The 21,095-nt window shown below is 44.2% G+C and overlaps 1 protein-coding gene and 1 non-coding gene across 2 annotated transcripts in view; both read left to right on the top strand.

Annotated features, from left to right (window-relative positions):
* The first annotated feature begins 7,319 nt into the window (after positions 1-7,319).
* Rs1 (retinoschisin 1) overlaps positions 7,320-21,095 on the top strand; it is a 30,474-nt gene continuing 16,698 nt past the window's right edge. The window contains exons 1-2 of the mRNA XM_026784741.1: positions 7,320-7,599; positions 14,436-14,529. Coding sequence (XP_026640542.1) covers positions 7,320-7,599; positions 14,436-14,529 — 374 coding nt within the window. The remainder of the gene's footprint in view (positions 7,600-14,435; positions 14,530-21,095) is intronic.
* Positions 7,607-7,679, top strand: Trnav-uac. The gene has a single exon. It is a non-coding gene; the product is annotated as a tRNA-Val (tRNA).

Here is a 21,095-nt window from a genome sequence, read left to right as displayed (position 1 = left end):
CAGACCTCATTACAGATGGTTGTGAGCCACCATGTAGTTGCTGGGAATTGAACTCAGAACTTTTGGAAGAGCAGGCAATGCTCTTAACCACTGAGCCATCTCTCCAGCCCCTTGAAGTTTGTTTTGCAAAGTCAGTTGGGTATGGGATATTTAGTCTTTTGGAGCTACAGAAATTGCTGTACTTATATGTACTTATATGTACAGAAATTGATGTACTTATAAGATCATGCATGTGCACATGTGTAAATGAGGGTCAAAGCCAAACATCAGGTATCTTAAACATTTTTCCATCTTATTTTCTAGAACATCTTCTTCAGTGTGTGTGTGCATGTGTATGTGTGTGTGTGTGTGTGTGTGTGTGTGTGGTGAGTGTGGTGTGTGTGTGGTGAGTGTGTGGTGTGTGTTATGAGTGTGTGTGCATGTGTGTATGTGGTGAGTGTGGTGTGTGTGGTGAGTGTGGTGTGTGTGTTATGAGTGTGTGTGCATGTGTGTGTGGTGAGTGTGTGTGGTCTATGTGTGGTGAGTGTGTATGGAGTGTGTGGTGTGTGTGTGTGGTGAGTGTGTAATGAGTGTGGTGTGTGTGGTGAGTGTGTATGGAGTGTGTGGTGTGTGTGTGTGGTGAGTGTGTATATGTGTGGTGAGTGTGTATGGAGTGTGTGGTGTGTGTGTAGTGAGTGTGTATGGTGTGTGTGGTGTGTATGTGGTGAGTGTGGTGTGTGTGGTGTGTGTGTGGTGTGTGTGGTGAGTGTGGTGTGTGTGTGGTAAGTGTGTGTGGTGTGTGTGTGGCGAGTGTGGTGTGTGTGTAGTGAGTGTGAGTGTGTGTGGTGTGTGTGTGGTGAGTGTGCATGGTGTGTGTGGTGTGTGTGTGGCGAGTGTGGTGTGTGTGTGGTGAGTGTGAGTGTGTGTGGTGAGTGTGTGGACTTCCGTGTGCCATGGCGCATGTGTGGAGCAGAGGGCAGCTGTGTGGAATTCTTCTCCTTCTACCTTTATATGGGCTCCAGGGCTGAAACTCGAGTTGTCAGGCCTATAAGTAACTGTCTGTAGCTGTTAAGCTCTCGCCAGCCCCTCTACCTTATCTTTTGAGTGTCTCTGTCTCCCAGCACTGAGATTCCGGGAGCTACCACTCCACGGCTGTTTACACAGGTGCTAGGGATTCGAACTCAGCTCCTTATGCTTGTACGGCAGCAAATACTTTACCAGCTGAACCATCTCCTCATCCCCAAAATACAGTTTTTAAACACATGAACTGCTTCTCTAAAGGGAAACTTCTTCCTTAACTCGGATCGAGTGCATCTATTTAATGAAATCTACAGTTGAGCTCAATATAAATTTATGTTCAAATCACCTTTTCCAGGAGAAAGGTAAAAATCAGCAATACAAATCCATAATCAACTTGCAATTGTATATATTCATTCAAATTTCTCTTTGAAAAGACAGAGCCAGTCAATTGCAAGTGTGGTTTTGTTTTTTTGTAAACATGTTCAGGAGAACTCTATTAAGAATGGATGTGCATCTGGGTTTTAGAATGAACATTGGACCCAGAGGCAGCTACTGGAAACTAATGATGAATAGTAAAATAATATTCACAGACAGTTGTCATGGCAGCTGGCTCATTTTGCACAAAATAGAACCCAATGCATTTTAGCAGGCTTTAACAGAGAAAACTGCTAGCCTGAAGACAGCCTTTAACTGAGGTTTTCTTTGAAATCTATCCATTGATCGTGGTTTTATTATTATTGTACATAGCCTTCAGACTATGCTCTAATTGTATTTTTTTAAATCCCAAATATTTTAAATCGCTAATAGAAGTACACATATGATTTGGGTTGGGAAACACCTGCACCACTCTTGAAATCTTTCCATCAGGCTGTGGAGAAGAGCTTAGCCACAGTTTCAAGTGTGTGCACAGTTGAACTCATGTGGCCACTTGAACGAGGCAGTGAATGCTGAGGAAGTAGAGGGACTGGCACATTTCCAGATGTTTCCCTTTAAATCATGCACTATGGAAGTGGGGAGTAGCCAGTTTTTCTTGTGTCTACTTACATGGCCCCAGGGACCGACCCTAGGCATTAGAGGTAGATCAAGACAAGAAAGAAGTGGGGGTGGTAAAGTATTTGGGCCTGATCTTTTTCTAGAATGGCTGTTTATATATAATCTCATCACACTGAATGTGATTGTAGATAATTTTGAAGATTATAGATAGCTAGTCTCGAGAGGAATATGATGCAGAGTACTTGACTATTAAGACAGGCTCTTGCCTATCAATCACGCTGTCTCCTATCCCATCTGCCTTTTTCTCTTGGCATTTTTTTCTTTAAGAGAAAGGACACATGACCCTAATCATTCATTAACAAAATCAATTTATCATCCTAAATTAGGAAACCCATACAAATCATTATCTTCCATTAACATCTTAGAACAAATTAGTCCTTTGAATTAAAAAATGTTCTTTAAACTTTTTGAAATGGGCCATGTTTTAGGCTTAAAAAAAGACCTCCCGCACCATCCAACACTGATGCATGACATCTTCCCCATATAAGCAGGGATGCAAAACAGTCCATCAGCAGCTGGAGAGCAGATTAAAGACATTGTCAACGTGATGTAGGAAAGAGCTGCCAGTGGGAAACGTGGGGATCATCAATCAGTAGGGCTTGGATTTTCCCTTGTATAACTGAAACTCCCACTTAACCGCGAAATTGCAAATGAGGGCCTTTTATTTTTCATTGTATAACAAGGAATCTGATAGTAGGAGATGCAGCTACTTTCCTTCTTTGGACCAAACCACATAATTTGCTTCTTAATACTTGTCCACACATGATCACAACGGCCCATCCACTGGCAGCATGACATGCGCATTCAGGACAGAATGAGAATGGCCGCTTTTAGGAGGATAATGTTTTAGCTCCCAGCAGTTCTCAAATGCAGCAAGCTCAGTGTGCAGAGCTAATGCAAAAGAGGCACATGCCAACAGTCTACTTCCTTCTAAAGAAAAGGTTTTGGACGCCCACAGACCTGCCATTGGCCAGAATTATGTCACCTCATCTCTCCCAGCTGTGAGGGACATGGGAAATCAAACTGTTTTAGTGAAACATTGCAAGATCAAAATTAAGCTGTGTAATGTAGAAGTTAAACACATCTTAGGGAGTTTAAACATGGCCTGGTTTTCAAACCCTGCTCATTTATTTACTCGCTGTGTGGCTGAGTTGAGTTGCCCCCTGTAAACCAGACTTAAATGGTTGTTTTTCACTAGGGCTGTTGCAAGGATTAAAGGAGTTAATTCATTCTCTGACCTCTGTCCCTCCCCTTCTTTCTCTCTCTCTCCATAATGTTGATCTCGAGCGGGGTTTTTCAACCATGCCACTGCTGTCATCTAGGCCAGGTAACTGTCTCCAGTGAGGAGATCTTCTGTGTTTTGGAGGATATTAAATAGCACCCTTGCCCTTTATCCACTGGGTGTCAACAGCATTCTTCTCCCATGACAAACAGGAGGATCCCGAGCATTGTCAGAGGCCTTATAAGACATCCCCTCCCCCAGGGCGCTTTGAATCATCACCATCAGCAGCTGAGGATGGGTGCTGTAGGCATTTAGTGAACACAGCCTGGGGAGGACACAAAGCACATTAATGCTTATTACATAGTCCAGTGCCCAGCACTAAAGAAAGAAGAGGATGAGACCAAAGGCAGGGGCAGGGGTTCCTTGTAGTTCTCTTCAGATTGCTTTCAGTTTTTTTCTCTTCAGATTTGGGAAGGAGGTGGGGCAGGGGATTAGTCCATGATCATCATGGTGGGGACCAGACAGGCATGGCACTAGAGCCGTAGCTGAGAGCTTTGCATCCTGATCCACAGGTAGCAGGTAGAGAGAGACACTAGGCCTTGTGTGGACTTTTGAAACCTCAAAGCCCACACACCTCCTCCATCAAGGCCACACCTCCTAATCCTTCTCAAACAGCTCCACTAACTGGAGCCCAAGCATTCACACAGACGAGCCTATGGGGGCCTTTCTCATTCAAGCCACCATAGGGCGGTAGAGAATGAATACCAGAAGTAGCCGCCATGCTGTGCTACAGGGCTTGCTTGAGCTATGTAGTAATGAGGTCAGTAGAAAACCACTGGGCCTGGGTTTCTGTTTTCCTTGGGCCAGAGGCAGTGGATCAAGTTGAATTGAAGAGATTCTACTTTTGTCAACAGTTTAAGGAAGCAGCCCAGTGGGGTGGCGCGCACCTGGAATCTCAACATCTGGGAGGCAGAGGCAGGTGTATCAATATAAGTTCAAGGCCAGCTGGTCTTCGCGCCAAGTTCCAGCCCAGCCATAGCTTCACAGTGAGGCCCTGTCTCAGAAACTAAAAACAGTCAGGTACAGTGGTGCAGGACTTTAATCCCAGCACTCAGGAGGCAGAGTCAGGTGGTCTCTGAGTTCAAGGCCAGCCTGGTCTACACAGCAAATTTCAGGCCAGCCAACTCTACATAGAGAGACCCAGTCTCAAAACACTAATAAAGTGAAAACATACACATATATGTATATGTATATGTATACGTATACGTATACGTATATGTATATGTATATATATACACACACACTCATACATGTACATTCATATATATCTGGAAGTAATGAAGCAGGCAAGAAGTGATAAAAATGGTTAGAGAATCTGAGTTGAATGAGAAGATAGATATAAGGGACTGTGGAAAAATAGGACTCAAAAACAACAAGACTATATAACAGCAGGTAGATTCAAAGTGTTTTGAACATGGTGAACTAGAAGAGGCAAGGTAAGCTCTGCCATGCTGTAGCAGTGATTTGCTTTCCCAACAAAATTCTCAGTTTTCACTAAGGATGGAGTGGGACAGTCTGCAAAGGCAATCTGATAAACTAGGCATCCTAACTGGGGCTAGGGTTTCTTAAATGAAATTGTTTTCCATCAATAAAGCCAAACACTAGGGAAGCAACACAAACCGTCTGAGAAATCAGGGAACTCCAAACCTCTAAGGTGACTTCTTGCCTTCATTATTAATTTATTTACGTAGTGTTCCTATAGCTGTTCAGATACTTGTAAGTACACATGGGCGGGGGGAAGGCGTCAGGCCTCACATATTTAACCTAGAAAACAGAAACTCCAGGCAAAGCAATCACCCCTGGAGACCTCACCAAAGTCATCAGCAATTGTTTCTAGCATGTTCATGGTTCCTATTTTTGGGAATCTTGTTTGAAAATTGCAAAAGATTAAGATACATCTATCCACTTCCCTACTTTCACACGGAGAAAATATACAAGAGGTCAAAGCACCCTTAGGAGAACATGTAGCCTTTATGGACTTGATCTCTTAAGCATCTGCAGTGTGAGTACCAACCAAGCCCTACCCCTCATCAGCTGCAAGGTCATGGACAAGGCACTTCAACTCCTCAGCTTCAGTTCCTTCAACGTAAAAAAAACGGAGCTAGCAATGCATGGCTGTCTTGCAGGGCTATTACCCAAGAATCCTTTGTAAGCCACCCTGTACTTGACTAATAATAGTCGCGATGAGTGTACTTTGAGAGGGACAGGGAGTATCCCCTTTTGGCTAGAATGGAGAAAAGGAAGAGAAAACATTTTCTTCCAAGTAGCAGGAATCTCTGTTACGTGCATTAGTGGAGCTCCAGGCTCATTTGTCTGCCAAGAGCAAGTGCGGGGACGTGGCTGAAACTTGCACCTGGCAAATGACCCTTGTAGCCAAGGGCAGAGTCGGAAATCTGGGGCACAGCAAAGCGTTCCCTAGAGACACAGCCTGAAACACAACTGGTAGGTATAATTTTAGGGCCGATTCTTGAGCAGTTGTTTTGGATTCGTAGCGAGTGTGGAAATAGGTGGGTTCTAGCCACTGGCGAACAGGAAGCACAGCTTTTGTGACTTCATCCTATACCTGGTGGTTGGCCACTCAGGAGTCTTTCATAGCACACAACTAGGCATCAAATACTCAGAAGGCCTCACAAAAAATGTATCAAAGAAAAGGCAGGCTGGAGCAGAGGGCATAGCTCAGTTGGTAGTGTCCTTGCCTAGTATCCATAAAGCCCTGGGCTCACTCTCCACCTCTTAAAACTGGCCATGGTGGCGTGGGCCTGTAATCATAGACCTCAGGCAGTAGAGGCAGGCGGATCTGAAGTCAATCCTTAGCTACGGAGCCAGTTTGAGGACCATCTGGACTACATGACCTCCAGCCTTTAAAACACAACCAACTCAGATCATTTCACTAACTGTAAGCTTGCCTTTAACTAGGTCCGTGGAGAAACAAAAGATAACAACTGTCTTCATTTTTCTGTCTGGAAAAGGAAGCTAATATTTAGAAACAGCGTGAGAGTAGAGGTGTCTAGTCCAGCCCTTGTACTTCCTAAAGGATTAGCACGCTCAACTGACCAGCTTGGGTGCACAGCTGGTGATGAGCAACAACGGTACTAAGATTCCACCCACCTCCACGTTTGTGTTCATCCCACCCTCATCCCCACCTTACCCCGTTGCTTCCCTCAGTGTTAGTAGCAAAATAGGGGTTGGTGGGAGGGTCTTATTTATAATCAGTATGATATTTCCATTATCCTGCCAGCAGCAGAGGAACATGCCAGGAGAAGCAACAACTGCCACGCCCAGGTCGTGTCCACCATGATGGCTAAAGACACTGCCAAATGGTTTTTAGTAGGTTTTAAAGCTTGAGGGTGCTCAGCAATTCTAGGATGATGACAAAAGCCCTATTCAGAAGCCCTAGAGAAGGCAAAAGAACACAATGCAAAGCAAGCAACCTGAGAGCCTTGGTCATGGAGAGTCCCAAAATCTTACATTCCTTGAAGCGGGGTCAGCGCGCTGGATATAAGGCACTGTGGCCACCATTTAACTCATTCATAACCTCACAAACACTAGACGATCCTTTTCATTTTGCACCAAACCTCTCAAGTTATGTGGCTGATGCTGTTCTGTGACAACCACCAAGAGTTGGCCTGCATACCACAACCACTACTTCTAGCCCTAAACAAACGGGACTGAAGGAAAAGCCCTGAGAATCTTATCCCCTTGGTGACTTCAGAAAGGGGAACACGCGGGGAGAGGTAAGAGGGCTGCAGCCTTGGTCCCTTTTCAATCCTGGCAAGTCAGATGCCATCATAAACATGACCCCAAGCACACTCGGCAGCGTCTGATTCTTCTTCTCGGGCAGTCCCGTTCTAATCCTCCTTGCTAAAGAATCTAGATGCTGCCGCGAGCGGCGCCGTTTCCCAAGACTTCCTTCGGGCAGCGCTAGTCAGTCCAACCACTTTAAGTGGGAAAGAAAGACAGCCGAGGGAAGGTACCAGAGGCAGCGATGCCCAAACATGGGAAACCCCATCCTTCAGACGGCCTCGCCACTGCTGAGGAAATGTTTGCGGTCAGGAAGTTAGGGGGAGCCTGGTTTCAGGTGGCCGCGACTCTGGGGCCACGAGGTGGGCTATCTGCTAGCTTCTCCTCCAGAGCCAAAGGGTCAAAATCCGGCTTTGAACTCCGCGCCTCCGAGAAGGGGCGGAGCCACGGCGGAGGGAAGGGTTTCCTGTGGTGCCTCTGCGTCTGGCTGCACCCTCTGAAAAGGCTTCTAATCGGCCGCAGAGGTGTGAAGGTTCCATAGTGTAGCGGTTATCACGTCTGCTTTACACGCAGAAGGTCCTGGGTTCGAGCCCCAGTGGAACCACAGCTTTTTCTCTAAACGCTATTGTCGGCATAACACCAAAAGCCTGAAACAATATTTTTTCTTTCTTCTACCTGTATTTCTCCTGACACTTTTCTCTCTCAGAAGCGAAACGACAGACACCTCCTTCCTCTCAACCAAGGTCGCAGAAATAACCCAGAGTGGAAGCAGGGCGGGTTGGAGCCTTAGCTGTTGTTTACTCCACCTCCGAGGGGCTCTGGAGTGCAGTAGCCCTTCCTCCCGAGCCAGAACAAATTGACCTCCAAAACTTCCCACGAAAATACATCAGCGTAGAACGCTTGGACTGCAACTAAGTTTTTAAAAGTTGATGATGATTAAAGATTTAGGACTCAGCTTTTTGATAGCTTATTCAACTCTAAAACACGGAGCAAGAACAAAAGCATCCTCCCTTCCCATGTAGCCGGAGGGTTAGTGGAAAGAATTTTCCTCTCTTTAAATAAGAATTCACATCCAGTTTAGAGTAAGTGTCCTGCTTTCAAATTTATTAATTAAATGTGGTCTTTGCCAGTTTCATACATGTATATATAATGCATCCTGACCAGTCTCGCTCCCCACCCATGTGTTGATGGGTGCCTAAATGTTTCTTCAGTTCGCTTTTGCTCCTATTATTAGGGTTCTGTTGCAGGGAGAAGAACTTTCTAGGGGTGAAGGGATGTTTTTATCTTTGGCAAAAGTATGAGAGAAAGGTTTCTGGGGTCCTGGGGGTCAAGGGTCAGATGATGGTAGGCGAGAACTAAATGAAGAAGAAACACTTTAGGGTTGTTTTTTTTTCTTGCCTTCTCCCACCCCCAGTTTCCATTATACAGTATATGAATTTACATCTTTTTCTAACTCAAAAATATGAAATGATTTTCCGGTTAACAGCAAATTTACTCTTTTTAAACCTCATCCAGTAAAATGCAGTGAGGAACTGATTGCTGTGAACACATTTCCAGAATTTTCTCTTGCAAAACTGAAACTGTACTACATCCATTCACCTTGTTCCTCCCATCAACTCAATTTTTAACGGCCATGTAACAATGGTGGCTAAGTACACCCGACATTGACCTAAGTACTTTGTTTTGTTTAGTTATGCTCAGAATCGAATGTGAGCCTCCTGCTCCCATAGTCAAAGCAAGGCTCGCCATCCTAAGCCAAGCTCCATCTTCCCTTACTATGTGCTTTGTGACCTCATCCCATCTCAACCTCAGCAGAATTCTGGGAAGTAGCTATTATTGCCATCATTTTTACAGGCAGCGAATTTGCTTCAAGTTACTCAGTTACAAGTGGATGCTATGGAGTTTTCTCCCAGCTCAACTTGGGAATCTTTGCACTTAGCCAGCTTCTGAACCTTGGACATTCTGATTGTCCCCATGCTGTCATTATCATAAGTAAGTCAGCACCGCACATCCTTATGTATACCTGAGCCGCCACCACCAAAGATAGTGTTTTCCTGAGTGAGCAGATGGCAGCCTAGTGCCAGTTTCTTCTGAGAGAGAACACTAGGACACAAACAGAGGCCAGATCACTCCCTAGAAAACGATACTGGAGAAAGAATTAGGGACCGAGGTCCGATTCTTGTTTCCATTTCCTTCCCTTGCTGGCTTTACCTTAAAAGGGACAAACCCCGGTCCCTTCTTTGCTAAACCAACCTATAGTTCAACACTATCTTCTGAGGCTTCCTGCAGAGGCAGGGAACTCTGTGGGTTAACTAGAGGTGGGCTGAGTGGAAGACCTAAAACCGAACTGGAATAAGATGCTTAGCAAGGCCAGTGGCTCAAGTTAATCGCCTGCTCCTAGGCCAGCTCCCCACTTCAGGTAGGCAGAGCTGTGGCCAAGGACAAGGGGAAAATGCCACACAAGATCAAAGGCTTCTTCTTATTACTTCTCTTTGGCTATGAAGGTATGTGTCACTCTGCCATTGACATTTATTTAATATTTAATGTTATTTAATTAAGAAAATAGATGAAAAATCGAAATACAACCTGCATAATAGAAATTATTGGATAGCACCGTGTGAATTAGTTAACAGCTTATTAATTTTAAAAGTCATTTTTGTGTGGCAATTTTGTCGCTGTCTTACTACTAACATGCTGGTTCCGTGAGGAGCTTTCTAAAGTTCAAATGGTGTTTATAATGCAACGGAAAGAAAGGCCTCCAAATTTCTATAAAACTAGTGTAAATTGCAGCAATTAATGCGAGATCATGTGTTCTTGGAAAGTTTAAGAGGCGAAGTTCGAGCAATTGTAGAATTTCATATCCTAAACCCGACTATTACTGAGGGCTAAGGATGAAGCTATTAATAGATCCACTGGGACAAGTGTAAACGAGGACTGTCCTAGTCAAATCAGGACAAAGGGTCACCCTAGTTTAAATATGGATTAGCATAAGGCAAAGTACCACTGGAGTCTAATAAAATAATCCACAGAGAGCCAAGAAAGCCTAAACACTCATATACTCTGGCACTTTTCAATTTCTAAATGTGGCCCTAGTGGGCATAATATACTTAAATAAGGATAGATTAAAGCCAAATCTCTAAAATGCCCATCAGGGCTGGAGATATAGCTCAGCGGTACAGCCCTGCCCAGTCTTCCTGAGGCCCTGGGTTCAATCCCCAGAAGCACTATAAAGCAAACAAATAAAAGTCCCATTTTATTCTTTATCTGGGGTAGCTAAGCATACCTGCAATCCTAGTACTGGGCAAACTAAAGCAGGAAGGTCATGAGTTCAATGCCGACCTCAGCTATTTAAGTTTGAGGCCAACCTGGGCAACCTAAGACCCTGGCTCAAAACAGGAAGGAAGTCTAGGCTATATAGGAAGGTCTTGTCAGGGACAGAGAAAAAAAAAAGTAAGCAAGGAAGGAAGAAAGGAGGAGGGAGGGAGGGAGAAAGGAGGTTGAATTACTCTTGTGAATATTGTATGTTTATGAGTGTTAGAGGGAATGATCTGTCAATCAGACAACATAAATACACATAAGGGTCAGAATTCCTGACTTATGTCATTCTCTTCTGTTTTCTCCAAATATAAATATATATTATATATATATATAAATATCTTATAACTATAAGATATAATTATAACTATAATACACAATATAACACAACATGTATAATTATATGGGTTTGACTATAATTATATAACCATTATATATAATATATAATACCCATTTTCATGATCTATCTGTCTTGTGACTTTCATTATATAGTTGTGTTTCTAGTGTTTAGAAAGACTCATAAAAATAAAATCTCAAGGTCATACTGCAAATCCTAAGATATGGGTTTTTTTTCTTAGTTTTCTTTTTAAATTCTTTGTGTTGTCATTATTTTGAGGCAAGATACCATACTGAAGCCCAGGCTAGTCTTCAACTCACTATGTAGTCCAGGCTGAGTGTGACTTCATAGTAATCAGCCTGCCTCCACCTCCCGAGTGCTAAAATTACAGGCATGAGCCACCACACCCAATTTCTAAGATAGGTTTTTAAGGAGAGTTCATGCAACCGGTTGTCAGAATTCCATCCTTGCCCTTTGCAATTCAGAGTCAGAAATTTCTGCCTTTTATTTGTTTCGTTATTTATTTGTTTATTCACTCATTTCTTTGCTCAGGCCTGGAGATGGAACCCAAGGCCCGGTGCATGCTGAACAATGGCTCTATCCTTGAGATACAGGACCCACTCCTCCCACAAATTTTCCCAGGCTTTCTGATAGTTTTTGTTGCTTCTCTTTTGTTCCTCGTCCTTTCGTCCCACACAAGAAGCTGTAAGCGAAGTCTTTGATGCCGACACCCCTGGCTCGCAGACAGAAATTCACGGAGATCATACTTCATTTGGCTTTCAGATGGTCGCCGTTGAGATTCATTTGGTCACTGCTGTGCTCTTTCGAGAGCCCTTTGTCTGGGCTTGGAGAGAGAGCTTAGTCTGTAAAGTGTTTACAGCTCACACACCAAGGGTTTGATCCCCAGAACCCTTGTTGAAAAAAAAAATCAGGCATGGGAGCTGGAGAGGTGGCTTAGCAATTGAGAACACTTGTTGACGAGCACCTAGGTTTGGTTCTCAGTGTGCTCTACCTCCAGTTTCGGGGGCTCAGACAGTTTCTTCTAACCTCCTTGGGCACCAGGCACGGTGCATATGCATGCAAGTAAAACACCAGTACACATAAAATGAAAATAAATAAGTTGAAAACAAGCCAAACGTAGTGTTACATGCTTATAATCCTGGTGCTGGAGAGGCAGATGCCTGAGCCTTGTTGGTCTGCCAGCCTGACCTACTGGGTGAGCTCCAGACCTCTCTGGAGAGTCCCTATTTAAAAAAACAGGGTGTGAAAAGTAAAAGATGGCTCCTGAGAAATGGCAGCCACAATTGTCCTTTGGCCTCAACCTGTGCAATACAAACCCATATCTGAATATCTGTAGCAGGGTAAACATTAGAACTCAGAAGCAGAATAGGTCCCCTCATCTGACAACACTGCTCACCGGCCCTCCCTGCCTAAGTTTTTTTTCTTTTCTTTTCTTTTCTTTTCTTTTCTTCTTTCTTTCTTTCTTTTTGGTTTTGTTTTGTTTCTGGAGACAGGGTTTCTCTGTGGCTTTGGAACCTGTCCTGGAACCAGCTCTTGTAGACCAGGCTTGGCCTCGAACTCACAAAGATCCACCTGCCTCTGTTTCCCAAGTGCTGGGATTAAAGGCATGAGCCACCACTTCCTGGCCCCTAGTTACTTTTCTATTGCTGGGCTAATGTACCATGACCAAGGCAACCTATAGAAGAGACAGTTTATTCGGGGCTTACATTTATACATTATATACATTATATCACAAAACTGAGAGATACTTAACCGAGCCTGGTGTGAGCTTTTGAAACCTCAAAGCCTTTTTCCAGTGACGTGCCTGCTCCAACAAGGCCACATCTCCTAATCCCTCCCAAACAGTTCTACCGATTGGGAACCAAGAATTCAAATCCATGAGTCAATGGGGGCCATTCACACTGCCCCATGGGTAGAAGTCCTTTAAATGTTTGTGTGTGTGTGTGTGTGTGTGTGTGTGTGTGTGTGTGTGTGTGTTCCAGTGATCTGATCGTCCTAGCTCCAACTATCCCAACAGCACTGGTGTTGCAAGCCCAGCTTTTTACTTAGGTATAAGAATCCAAATTGCAGGCTTCATGGCTGCACAGCAAATGCTCTTAACCACCTAAGCCATTTCTTTAGCTCCTTAATGCATCTTTAGATTAGACCCACCCTCCCATGATCAGTAACAAAAGACAAACCGTTGACAGCAGAAGAGGACAGGACTTTTCCCTGTCCTATGATCACTAATCCTTGTGCATGGCTGAGGAGCTCCAGATAGATCTACAAAGACCATAGAAACCATCTGTCCAAGTCGAAGGATCAAGTGGGAAGTGTTGGGAAGTATACATTTTCTTACCCACCTAACCCAGGCCCTCCACCCATCACCCTTCTTTAGAAGGACACAAGTCAGTCCAAAATGGACAGTGTGACCTGGTGACCTTTTGTGTATGCTGCCCAGAGCCAATGTGGTTATTGTGGGAAACAGGGCAAATACAGGACACCATGGCTGCATTTAATCAGTTTATAGTCCAGATGGAGACATAAGCCCACGCACATGGGGAAGACACATTCTGTTGGACAGTGGGAACCCAAGCACAGGGGTTATTCTGCTCGTTTATTCTTTGTCGTTTCTATTCTTTGGTGACAGCAGCAGCATGATGTGAAATCAGAGCAGGGGATGGGCTTTGTTTCTGCACTGGATGAGGGTTCATTTGGAAACACACATGTGAGCACACTTAGACAACCACCGACGTCATAGAACTACGTTGGGGTCCCATTTATCTTTCACTGTGCATCGTGGATCCTACGCTATTCCTGATAATTAAAACATCCATCCGAATAAAGTGTGTTAGTCCATTCTTCGGTTGTATTTATCGTATAAAGGCAGAGGGAGCTGTTTTGCCCCCATCTTACAGGTGTAACAGCCATCAGGCATTGCAGATTTTTGTAAAGAGCAACCTTTTTACAGAATTATTTTGGCTGGGTGTATGGGGAGCAGTATGTGCATATGAGCGCAGATGCCTGTAGAAGCCGGAGGCATCGGCTCACCCAGAGCTGGAGTTAGAGGCAGTTATGAGCCACCAGACCCAGGTGCTGAGAAGAGAGCTTTAGTTCCTGCAAAAGCAGCCTCTGAACCTCTGAGTCATCTCTCCCGCCAGAAGCAACTTTTTTTTGAGACGTGGTTTATGTGCCGTTTAATCCATCGACTTAAAGGGTTTACAACTCAATGGTTTTAACATAACTTACAGGTTTGTGGCACGTAAGATCTAATATTAGAGCCTTTTCATCACTACAGATATTAAATACCCACTCCCCATTCTCCCCATCCCCCCTACCCCAGGCCCTGGCGTCCACAAATTCCCTTTGTGTCTATAGATTTGCCTCTTCTAGACTTTCCACTGAAATGGTGTTACACGACATGTGGTCTTTTGTCTTTTGCTTGCCGTGTGTCTGTGGGGTTCATCTGTGTTGAAGCATGAAAGGATAACAGATTTACCCATGAATATGCCTGTCGCCTAAAATAGCAACACTTTCACACCAGAAGCAATTTCCTTCTTTCTTCTTCCCAAGAGGGACATTATTGCAGCCTGCTGGTTTTCTCTGGTGTCTTTATTCGTGTTTCTAAAGTAGATTAAGGGACTGGTTGCTTTTTTTTAATCATTCATAGTTTTACGCCTTTCTCGGCTGCTTTGTGTGTTTCTATAGGAGTGAATACTGTATTTGATGATAATCAAAAAGACCAAAATGACCTCGATGTCTCTAATGTACACCTTTCCTCGTGGGCTTGCAAGGTCCAGAGGTGTGCAGAGAAATAAGCATGCCTTGATTTAGTTCTTATTATCCTTTTTGTTCCCCCTGTGGTAACAAGGGTTTCTCCTTTGGATAAAAAGGGCACACAAGCTCATATTGCACAAATCTCGGATGAACAAGTGGCAGGCATCACCTTTAAACGTGTGCTGGGGGCACGAGAACAACCTGAGTAGGCAGAAAAAGATGCAGCTACATGATCGAAATCATTGATGAGTTTTCTTGTAAAGGTTGCCTCCCCGCCCCCTTTCTCTCTTCCCAAACAATGTCAGATTCTGGTGTACGTTGTAGACAAAAAGAGAAAGGCTTATGCTTGTATTCCCCAGTTGTTTGGGTGATTAAATCATTTGGGGGGGGGGGAACTGCAACAGCTACTTTCCTTCCTTGCTCCCTTGGTGACAGCGTTTTCTGCAAAATGCCTGCTGTTCCTTCTTTCTCTGCTCATTTTCATAGGAATCTGGCACCTTAAAATCCCAGGCTGCCTGCAGACAAATGCTTGCTAGGGAGGGGAGCCAGTGGGTGGGGGAACCTGCAAGAAATCAGCTCCAAATTTAATGAAGCATAGGAATATGCTCTGACACCACGGCTGCCTAGTAGTCAGGTCCCATCCCTAACCTTTCAGGAACAGGGAAGGATGTGGAAGTCCCTGGAGGTGATTTGCAGAACCTCTTGTGAACTGTTGGCTGGCTCACTTGAAGTTTAGTACATGTTTTTCAGTGACAGATTTGGGCTTCTATCCCTCCTCTTGTATCTCACCACAAAAGTCTTGGCAAACTGATGTTTCTGTAAGCAGTAGGACCTCTGGGAAGCTGTCTCTTAGCTATCCCAGCTTCATTTGAGGGTGGGAGGTAAAGAACAAATGCCTCGTGATTAACAACCCCAAAGTCAGACAGACACTAATTGCTCATTCTCCAGATCTAAGGATATATATAGCTCAGTGGTCTGGTTGCAGGCTGGTTTTGAACTCACTGTGAAGCGGGAATGGCCCTGAGCTTCTTCATCCTGCTTCCATCTCTCAAGCGCCAGGATTACAGGAGTGAATGCCACCATGACTTGTTTGTGTGACGCTGGAAGTCAAAGCCTAGGGGTATCTAGCTTTCTGGGACCTCATATTAACACACCCATCCCGTTGATGAGGTCAGACAGTTTAACCACAGCCCCAGAGTGATTTAATCACCTCCCCCCAAAAGCCTCCATCTCCTGATGCTATTGCATTGGTGAACAGATTTCAACGTAGGAATTGAGCAGGGAGGGGAGAGGAAGGGGGAATCTAAACAATTAGAATACAGCCAGTAAGTACCAGGTGACCGCCTACAAAAATGGCCTTCCCAAACCCAGCATGGAGCCTCATTGTCTTTAATTTCAGCTCTCTCAGGAGGTCGATGTTGAATAATTAAGACAGCAAGGCCAGCCTTGGTTACATAATAAGTGTGCTGATACTAACCTGGGCTACTGAAATCTTGCATCAAAAAAGAACACCATAGAGAAACAAACAATGGCAGTGACCCTACACTGCTACCACAGAGGGTCAGTTCTGCCTGTAACAGGTGACTAACAATGGAGGATTTGAAGACCTGGAAGAAGACTTACCACTGGGCAGTACCCATGGTGTGTACTTTGATGCTGAGGAGGTAACGGAAGTAAAGGAAGCGTATGTCTTTAGTAAGAGTCAGGGTCAGCAATTTCACTGGCAGACAGCACACTGCTAGCTCTTCTAGGACCTTGCTCCACTGTATCAAGCTTCCTACACTCCAGTGACAGGCTCACAGTGAGCGCACCAATGTGGCCACAGAACAAGGAAATGTGTATTCATGAGCCGGTGGCCTTTACGATCATGATGAAAAAGAAATGAAAAGTGTCTTCTCTCAAGTTGTAAGCTTCTCGTGGGCATCAGTCTATTGTTAAAAAGCAAAGAGGTTAAAGGAGGGGCTTCTAGGCCCCATTGTCTACACTCAGGTTTCTTTTGAAAATTTTACAGTAGGTATGTATTGTTTTCTAGTCAGAACAGAAATAAAGGGATCTGTGTTGTTGAAAAGAAGTGGGGCTTTGGCACTAACGAGGAGAAAAGGAATATGTTTTACTTATTCATTCTAAGGTTCAAGGCTGAGACTGCTTATGACAAATGACAGATTAATAAAAGCATGCAAATTTGGGCTGATGACAGAGCTCAGCTGGCAAAGTTCCTGATATGCAAGTATGAAGACCTCTGTTCAATCCCTAGAAATCAAATAAGAAATCTGGGCAGTGTGGAAGGGGAGGCAGGAGGCTTCCTGGGGCTTACTGAACAGCTAACCTAGCCTATTTGTTCATTTCCAGGCCACTGAGGGAATGTATCTAAAAAAAAGGAAACATCAGAGGCTGTCCACGGTCACATACACTGTACATACAGGAACATACGCAAGCATGCAAATTCACTTATTAAGTAAGTTGAGGTAGGGAGAACACTTATTCATTGTTAGTGGGTGTGTAAACTGGTGTAGCCACTATGGAAATTAGTGTAGAGGTTTCCCCCCAAAAATCTTAAACTAGAACTACACTGTGATCCTAGCCTACCACTCTTACCAAAGGACTCGAAGTCAACCTGTGATAGAGACACCATATACAAGCAGGGCGTGGTGGTGCACACCTTTAATCCCAGCACTTGGGAGGCAGAGGCAAGTGGATCTCTGTGAGTTCGAGGCCAGCCGGGTCACAGAGCTAGTTCCGGGACAGCCATGGATATAGTGAGACTTTGTCTCAAAGTGAAACCATGACATTTACAAGAAAATGGATGGAACTGGAAATCATGTTAAGCAAAGTATGTCAGATTCAGAAAGACAAATACTGCATGTCGTCTTTCATGAGAAAAGGATGAAAAGAAGAAAACAGGAGAGATCTTGGGGCGGGGATAACAGCATACGTGTGACATGAAAGCAGAAGGGGAGTTAGTTATTTGAGGGTAGAAAATGGATCAGGAGGATGAGGGGAAGAGGCAGAAAATAGGGGAAGGGAGTAAAGGAAGAGGGTAAGAAGAAAAACGTTTGGGGGCTAGCTAGGTATAGTGGTGCATGCTTTTAATCCCAGCACTTCAGACACAGAGACAGGCAGATCTCCGAGTTCAAGGGCAGATTGGTCTACCTCGTGAGTTCCAGGACAGCCAAGGAAGGCTACACAGAGAGCCCCTGTCTCAGAGAAGGTGGCCAGGGCTAATGCTACCACAGCTGCGCTGGAGGACTTAAACCTGCTCCTGCTAAATTTTGCACTTTCAACATTCCCAGATTCCCAAATTTATATTTTACTGTGGTTCAATAGACAATAGACTATAGACTATGTGCACTATAGACAAACCTCAAGAAGAACTTTCAACCAATAGTCAACCCAAAATAACCTTTCAGTTTTAATTATTTTTTTAATTAATAATTAATGTTTTAATTATTTTTTTATGTGTATGGGTGTTTTGTCTGTATGTATGTCTGGGTGTCACTTGTATGCCTGGTACCCTCAGAAGCCAGATGGCTATGAACCCCCATGTAAGTGTTAGGAATTGAACCTGGGTCCTCCGGAAAAGTGTCCAGTGTTCTTAATTCCAGCCCCAGTTGTTTGTTTATGAGACAGGGTTTTGCTAGGTAGTCCAGGCTGGTCTTAAACTTTCTTTTTTAACTAGACATGGTCTCATGTACCCCAGGCTTGCCTCAGACTTCCAGTGAAGCTGAGGATGGCTTTAGACTCCCAATCCTCCTGCCTCTTCCTCTTGGAGTGCTGAGATTACAGTCCTGTGCCGCCATGCCGGGTTTAACATGAGGATGGCGCGGGGAGGGAACTGGGAATCAATTTCTGAGTAGCATGTTCAGGCAGACACTGGGCGGAGGAGGAAAAGAAGGGGTGGAAAGGGAAGAAAGGCAGCAGGAGAAGAGGAGGAGACTTAATCAGTAAAAGAAAAGGGAAATAGGGGTGTAAACTGGTTTGGAGAAGAAGTTCTCAACCAGGAGGTCACCCCCACCCCTTTGGGGGTTGAATGACTCTTTCATAGCGGTTGCGTAAGACCATCAGAAAACACAGATGTTTATCTTCTGATTCCTAATAGTAGCTAAATTACAGTTATGAAGTAGCAATCAAAATAATTGTATGGCTGGGGTTGCGGTCACCACAACCTGAGGAACTGTATTAAAGGGTTGTTGATCTTAGGGAGGTTGAGAACCACCGGTTTAGAGAGTAAACTCCCAAATGTACTTTTTAATGATAAAACTTCATTATTTATTGTGCACACATGCCACCTTTTCTTTATCCATTTCTCTGCTGAAGGCCATTTCGGCTGGTTCCATATCGTGGCTACTGTAACTAGTGCTCAAGAAATGTGGCTGTGTAAGTGTTGGTGGTGTGTGGTGTCACGAGTTGCCTCAGGATCCTGCTACCACAGCTATGCTGCTCTTACTACCACTGTGCCTTGCTTGCCATGCTAGATGGCACCCTCGAACTCCTAGCCCAGAGAGAGCTTTGCCTACGGTGCTTCCTGCAGGTGCCTTGTCACCAGCGAGAAAGTAACAAATGCAGAGACCAGTTTGTTAAATGATAGGTCTATACCACTGAAGAAGAACCAAAATTTCTTCCGTTCCCATATGGCTCCCAAGATCATGTTGATTCTGAGTCACCATTTAATTCCCAGCACCAAATGTAGTTTTTAAAATGCACAGGGGAAAGTGACTGAAGGGCTGGGGGTGTAGTTCAGTTGGTAGAATGCTTGCCTAGTTTGAATGAATTAAATTCCTAGTACCATATAAACCAGGTTTGGTAGTGTGTAGTGATATTTCATCTGTATTTTAAAAAATAAAGCTTGCCTGAAGGTCAGAGAGTAAAATAGCCGTACTGGTCAGCCTTAGAGACCAGACAGTGTTGGCACACACCTTTCATCCAAGTAGCTGGTGGGTTTGCCATAGAATCCAGGCGGTAGTGGTGCATGCCTTTAATCTCAGCACTAGAGAGGAATATAAGACGGGAGGAAACAGCTCTCACACACAGTCTCATTCTGAGGTTCCTAGAAGGCAAGATCTCCATTTCGGACTGAGGTAGAGGTAAGAGCCAGTGGCTGGTTGTTTTGTTTTTCTTTTCTTTTTTTTTTAAATATTTATTTATTTATTTATTTATTTATTTATTTATTTATTTATTTATTTATTTATTTATTTATTTATTTATTTATTTATTTATTTTTTTTACAGTGTTCTGTCTGTGTGTATGTCTGCAGGCCAGAAGAGGGCACCAGACCTCATTACAGATGGTTGTGAGCCACCATGTGGTTGCTGGGAATTGAACTCAGGACCTTTGGAAGAGCAGGCAATGCTCTTAACCACTGAGCCATCTCTCCAGCCCCTTGTTTTGCTTTTCTGACCTTCAGGTTGAACCCCAATTTCTGTCTCTGGGTTTTTATTTATAGTGCTACAGAAGTGCATGCCTTTAATCCTAGCAAAGGGAAGGTGGAGGCAAGATCAAGATTTCAATATTATTCTTGGCAAAAGAGCAAATTGGAAGCAAGCCATGACACGTGATACATAAGACTGTCTTTCAAAAAAAAACAGAATGAAGGAAGAGGGGGGAAAGAGGCGGAGGGAGACTGAAGGGGCTGAGAATGTAATTCAGTGGTGGACTGGAAGCTTAGCATATTCCAGGCTCTGGGTCCCACAAAACAAACCAAGCACACAAAACTGACTGGAGGCAGCCGAGGAAAGATGGGAGTGCGTGAGACATCTGCTCCAGGGAACAACAGTCCAGTGTCAAACAGTTGGCCCTGAAAACATACATGCAAATAGCATTATAGGGGCCAAACAGTTTATATTTATGAATGAGTACACACACACACACACACACACACACACACACACACACACACACACATCTATGCATGCAAAAACCATTAGTGAAAAAAAGGCCATGAATTTGAAGGAGAGTGCAGAGGGGTATATGGAAGGGTTTGGAGAGAGAAAAGGGAAGGAGGAAATGTAATTATATTATCATCTTAAAAAAATAAACCAGGCAGTGGGGTACACTCCTTTAATCCCAGCACCCAGGAGGCAGAGGCAGGCAGATCTCTGTGAGTTCGAGGCCAGCCTGGTCTACAAAGTGAGTTCTAGGTCAGCCAGGGCTGTTACACAGAGAAACTCTGTTTCGAAAAAAAATAAATAGATAGATAAATAAATAAATTTTAAAAAGGCTTTTCTGGGAAAAAAGGAGGGACTGAGAAGATTTATATTAGAATGCTAATGGTGTTGACAATGACAGTGGGAAATGAAGCACGTTGGGGCTGTTCGATGACTGCAAGTTGTCTGATCTTCACCCTGGTGCAATGGTCGCCTTACTCCCCCACTTCACCCACCCCCACACATAAACAAGTAAACAAACAAACAAAAAAGTGTAGTTTTAAAAAGAAAGGTGTATTGGGCCCTGCTTTGGCATATTGATGTATTTTCCATAATTCTACAAGGAACAAAAATACTGTCGCCGGGCAATGGTGGCGCACGCCTTTAATCCCAGCACTCGGGAGGCAGAGGCAGGCGGATCTCTGTGAGTTCGAGACCAGCCTGGTCTACA

The sequence above is a fragment of the Microtus ochrogaster genome, chromosome X (genome assembly GCF_000317375.1).
Source record: "Microtus ochrogaster isolate Prairie Vole_2 chromosome X, MicOch1.0, whole genome shotgun sequence".
Classification (NCBI taxonomy): Eukaryota; Metazoa; Chordata; class Mammalia; order Rodentia; family Cricetidae; genus Microtus; species Microtus ochrogaster.
This window is presented reverse-complemented; position numbering and strand designations above follow the sequence as displayed.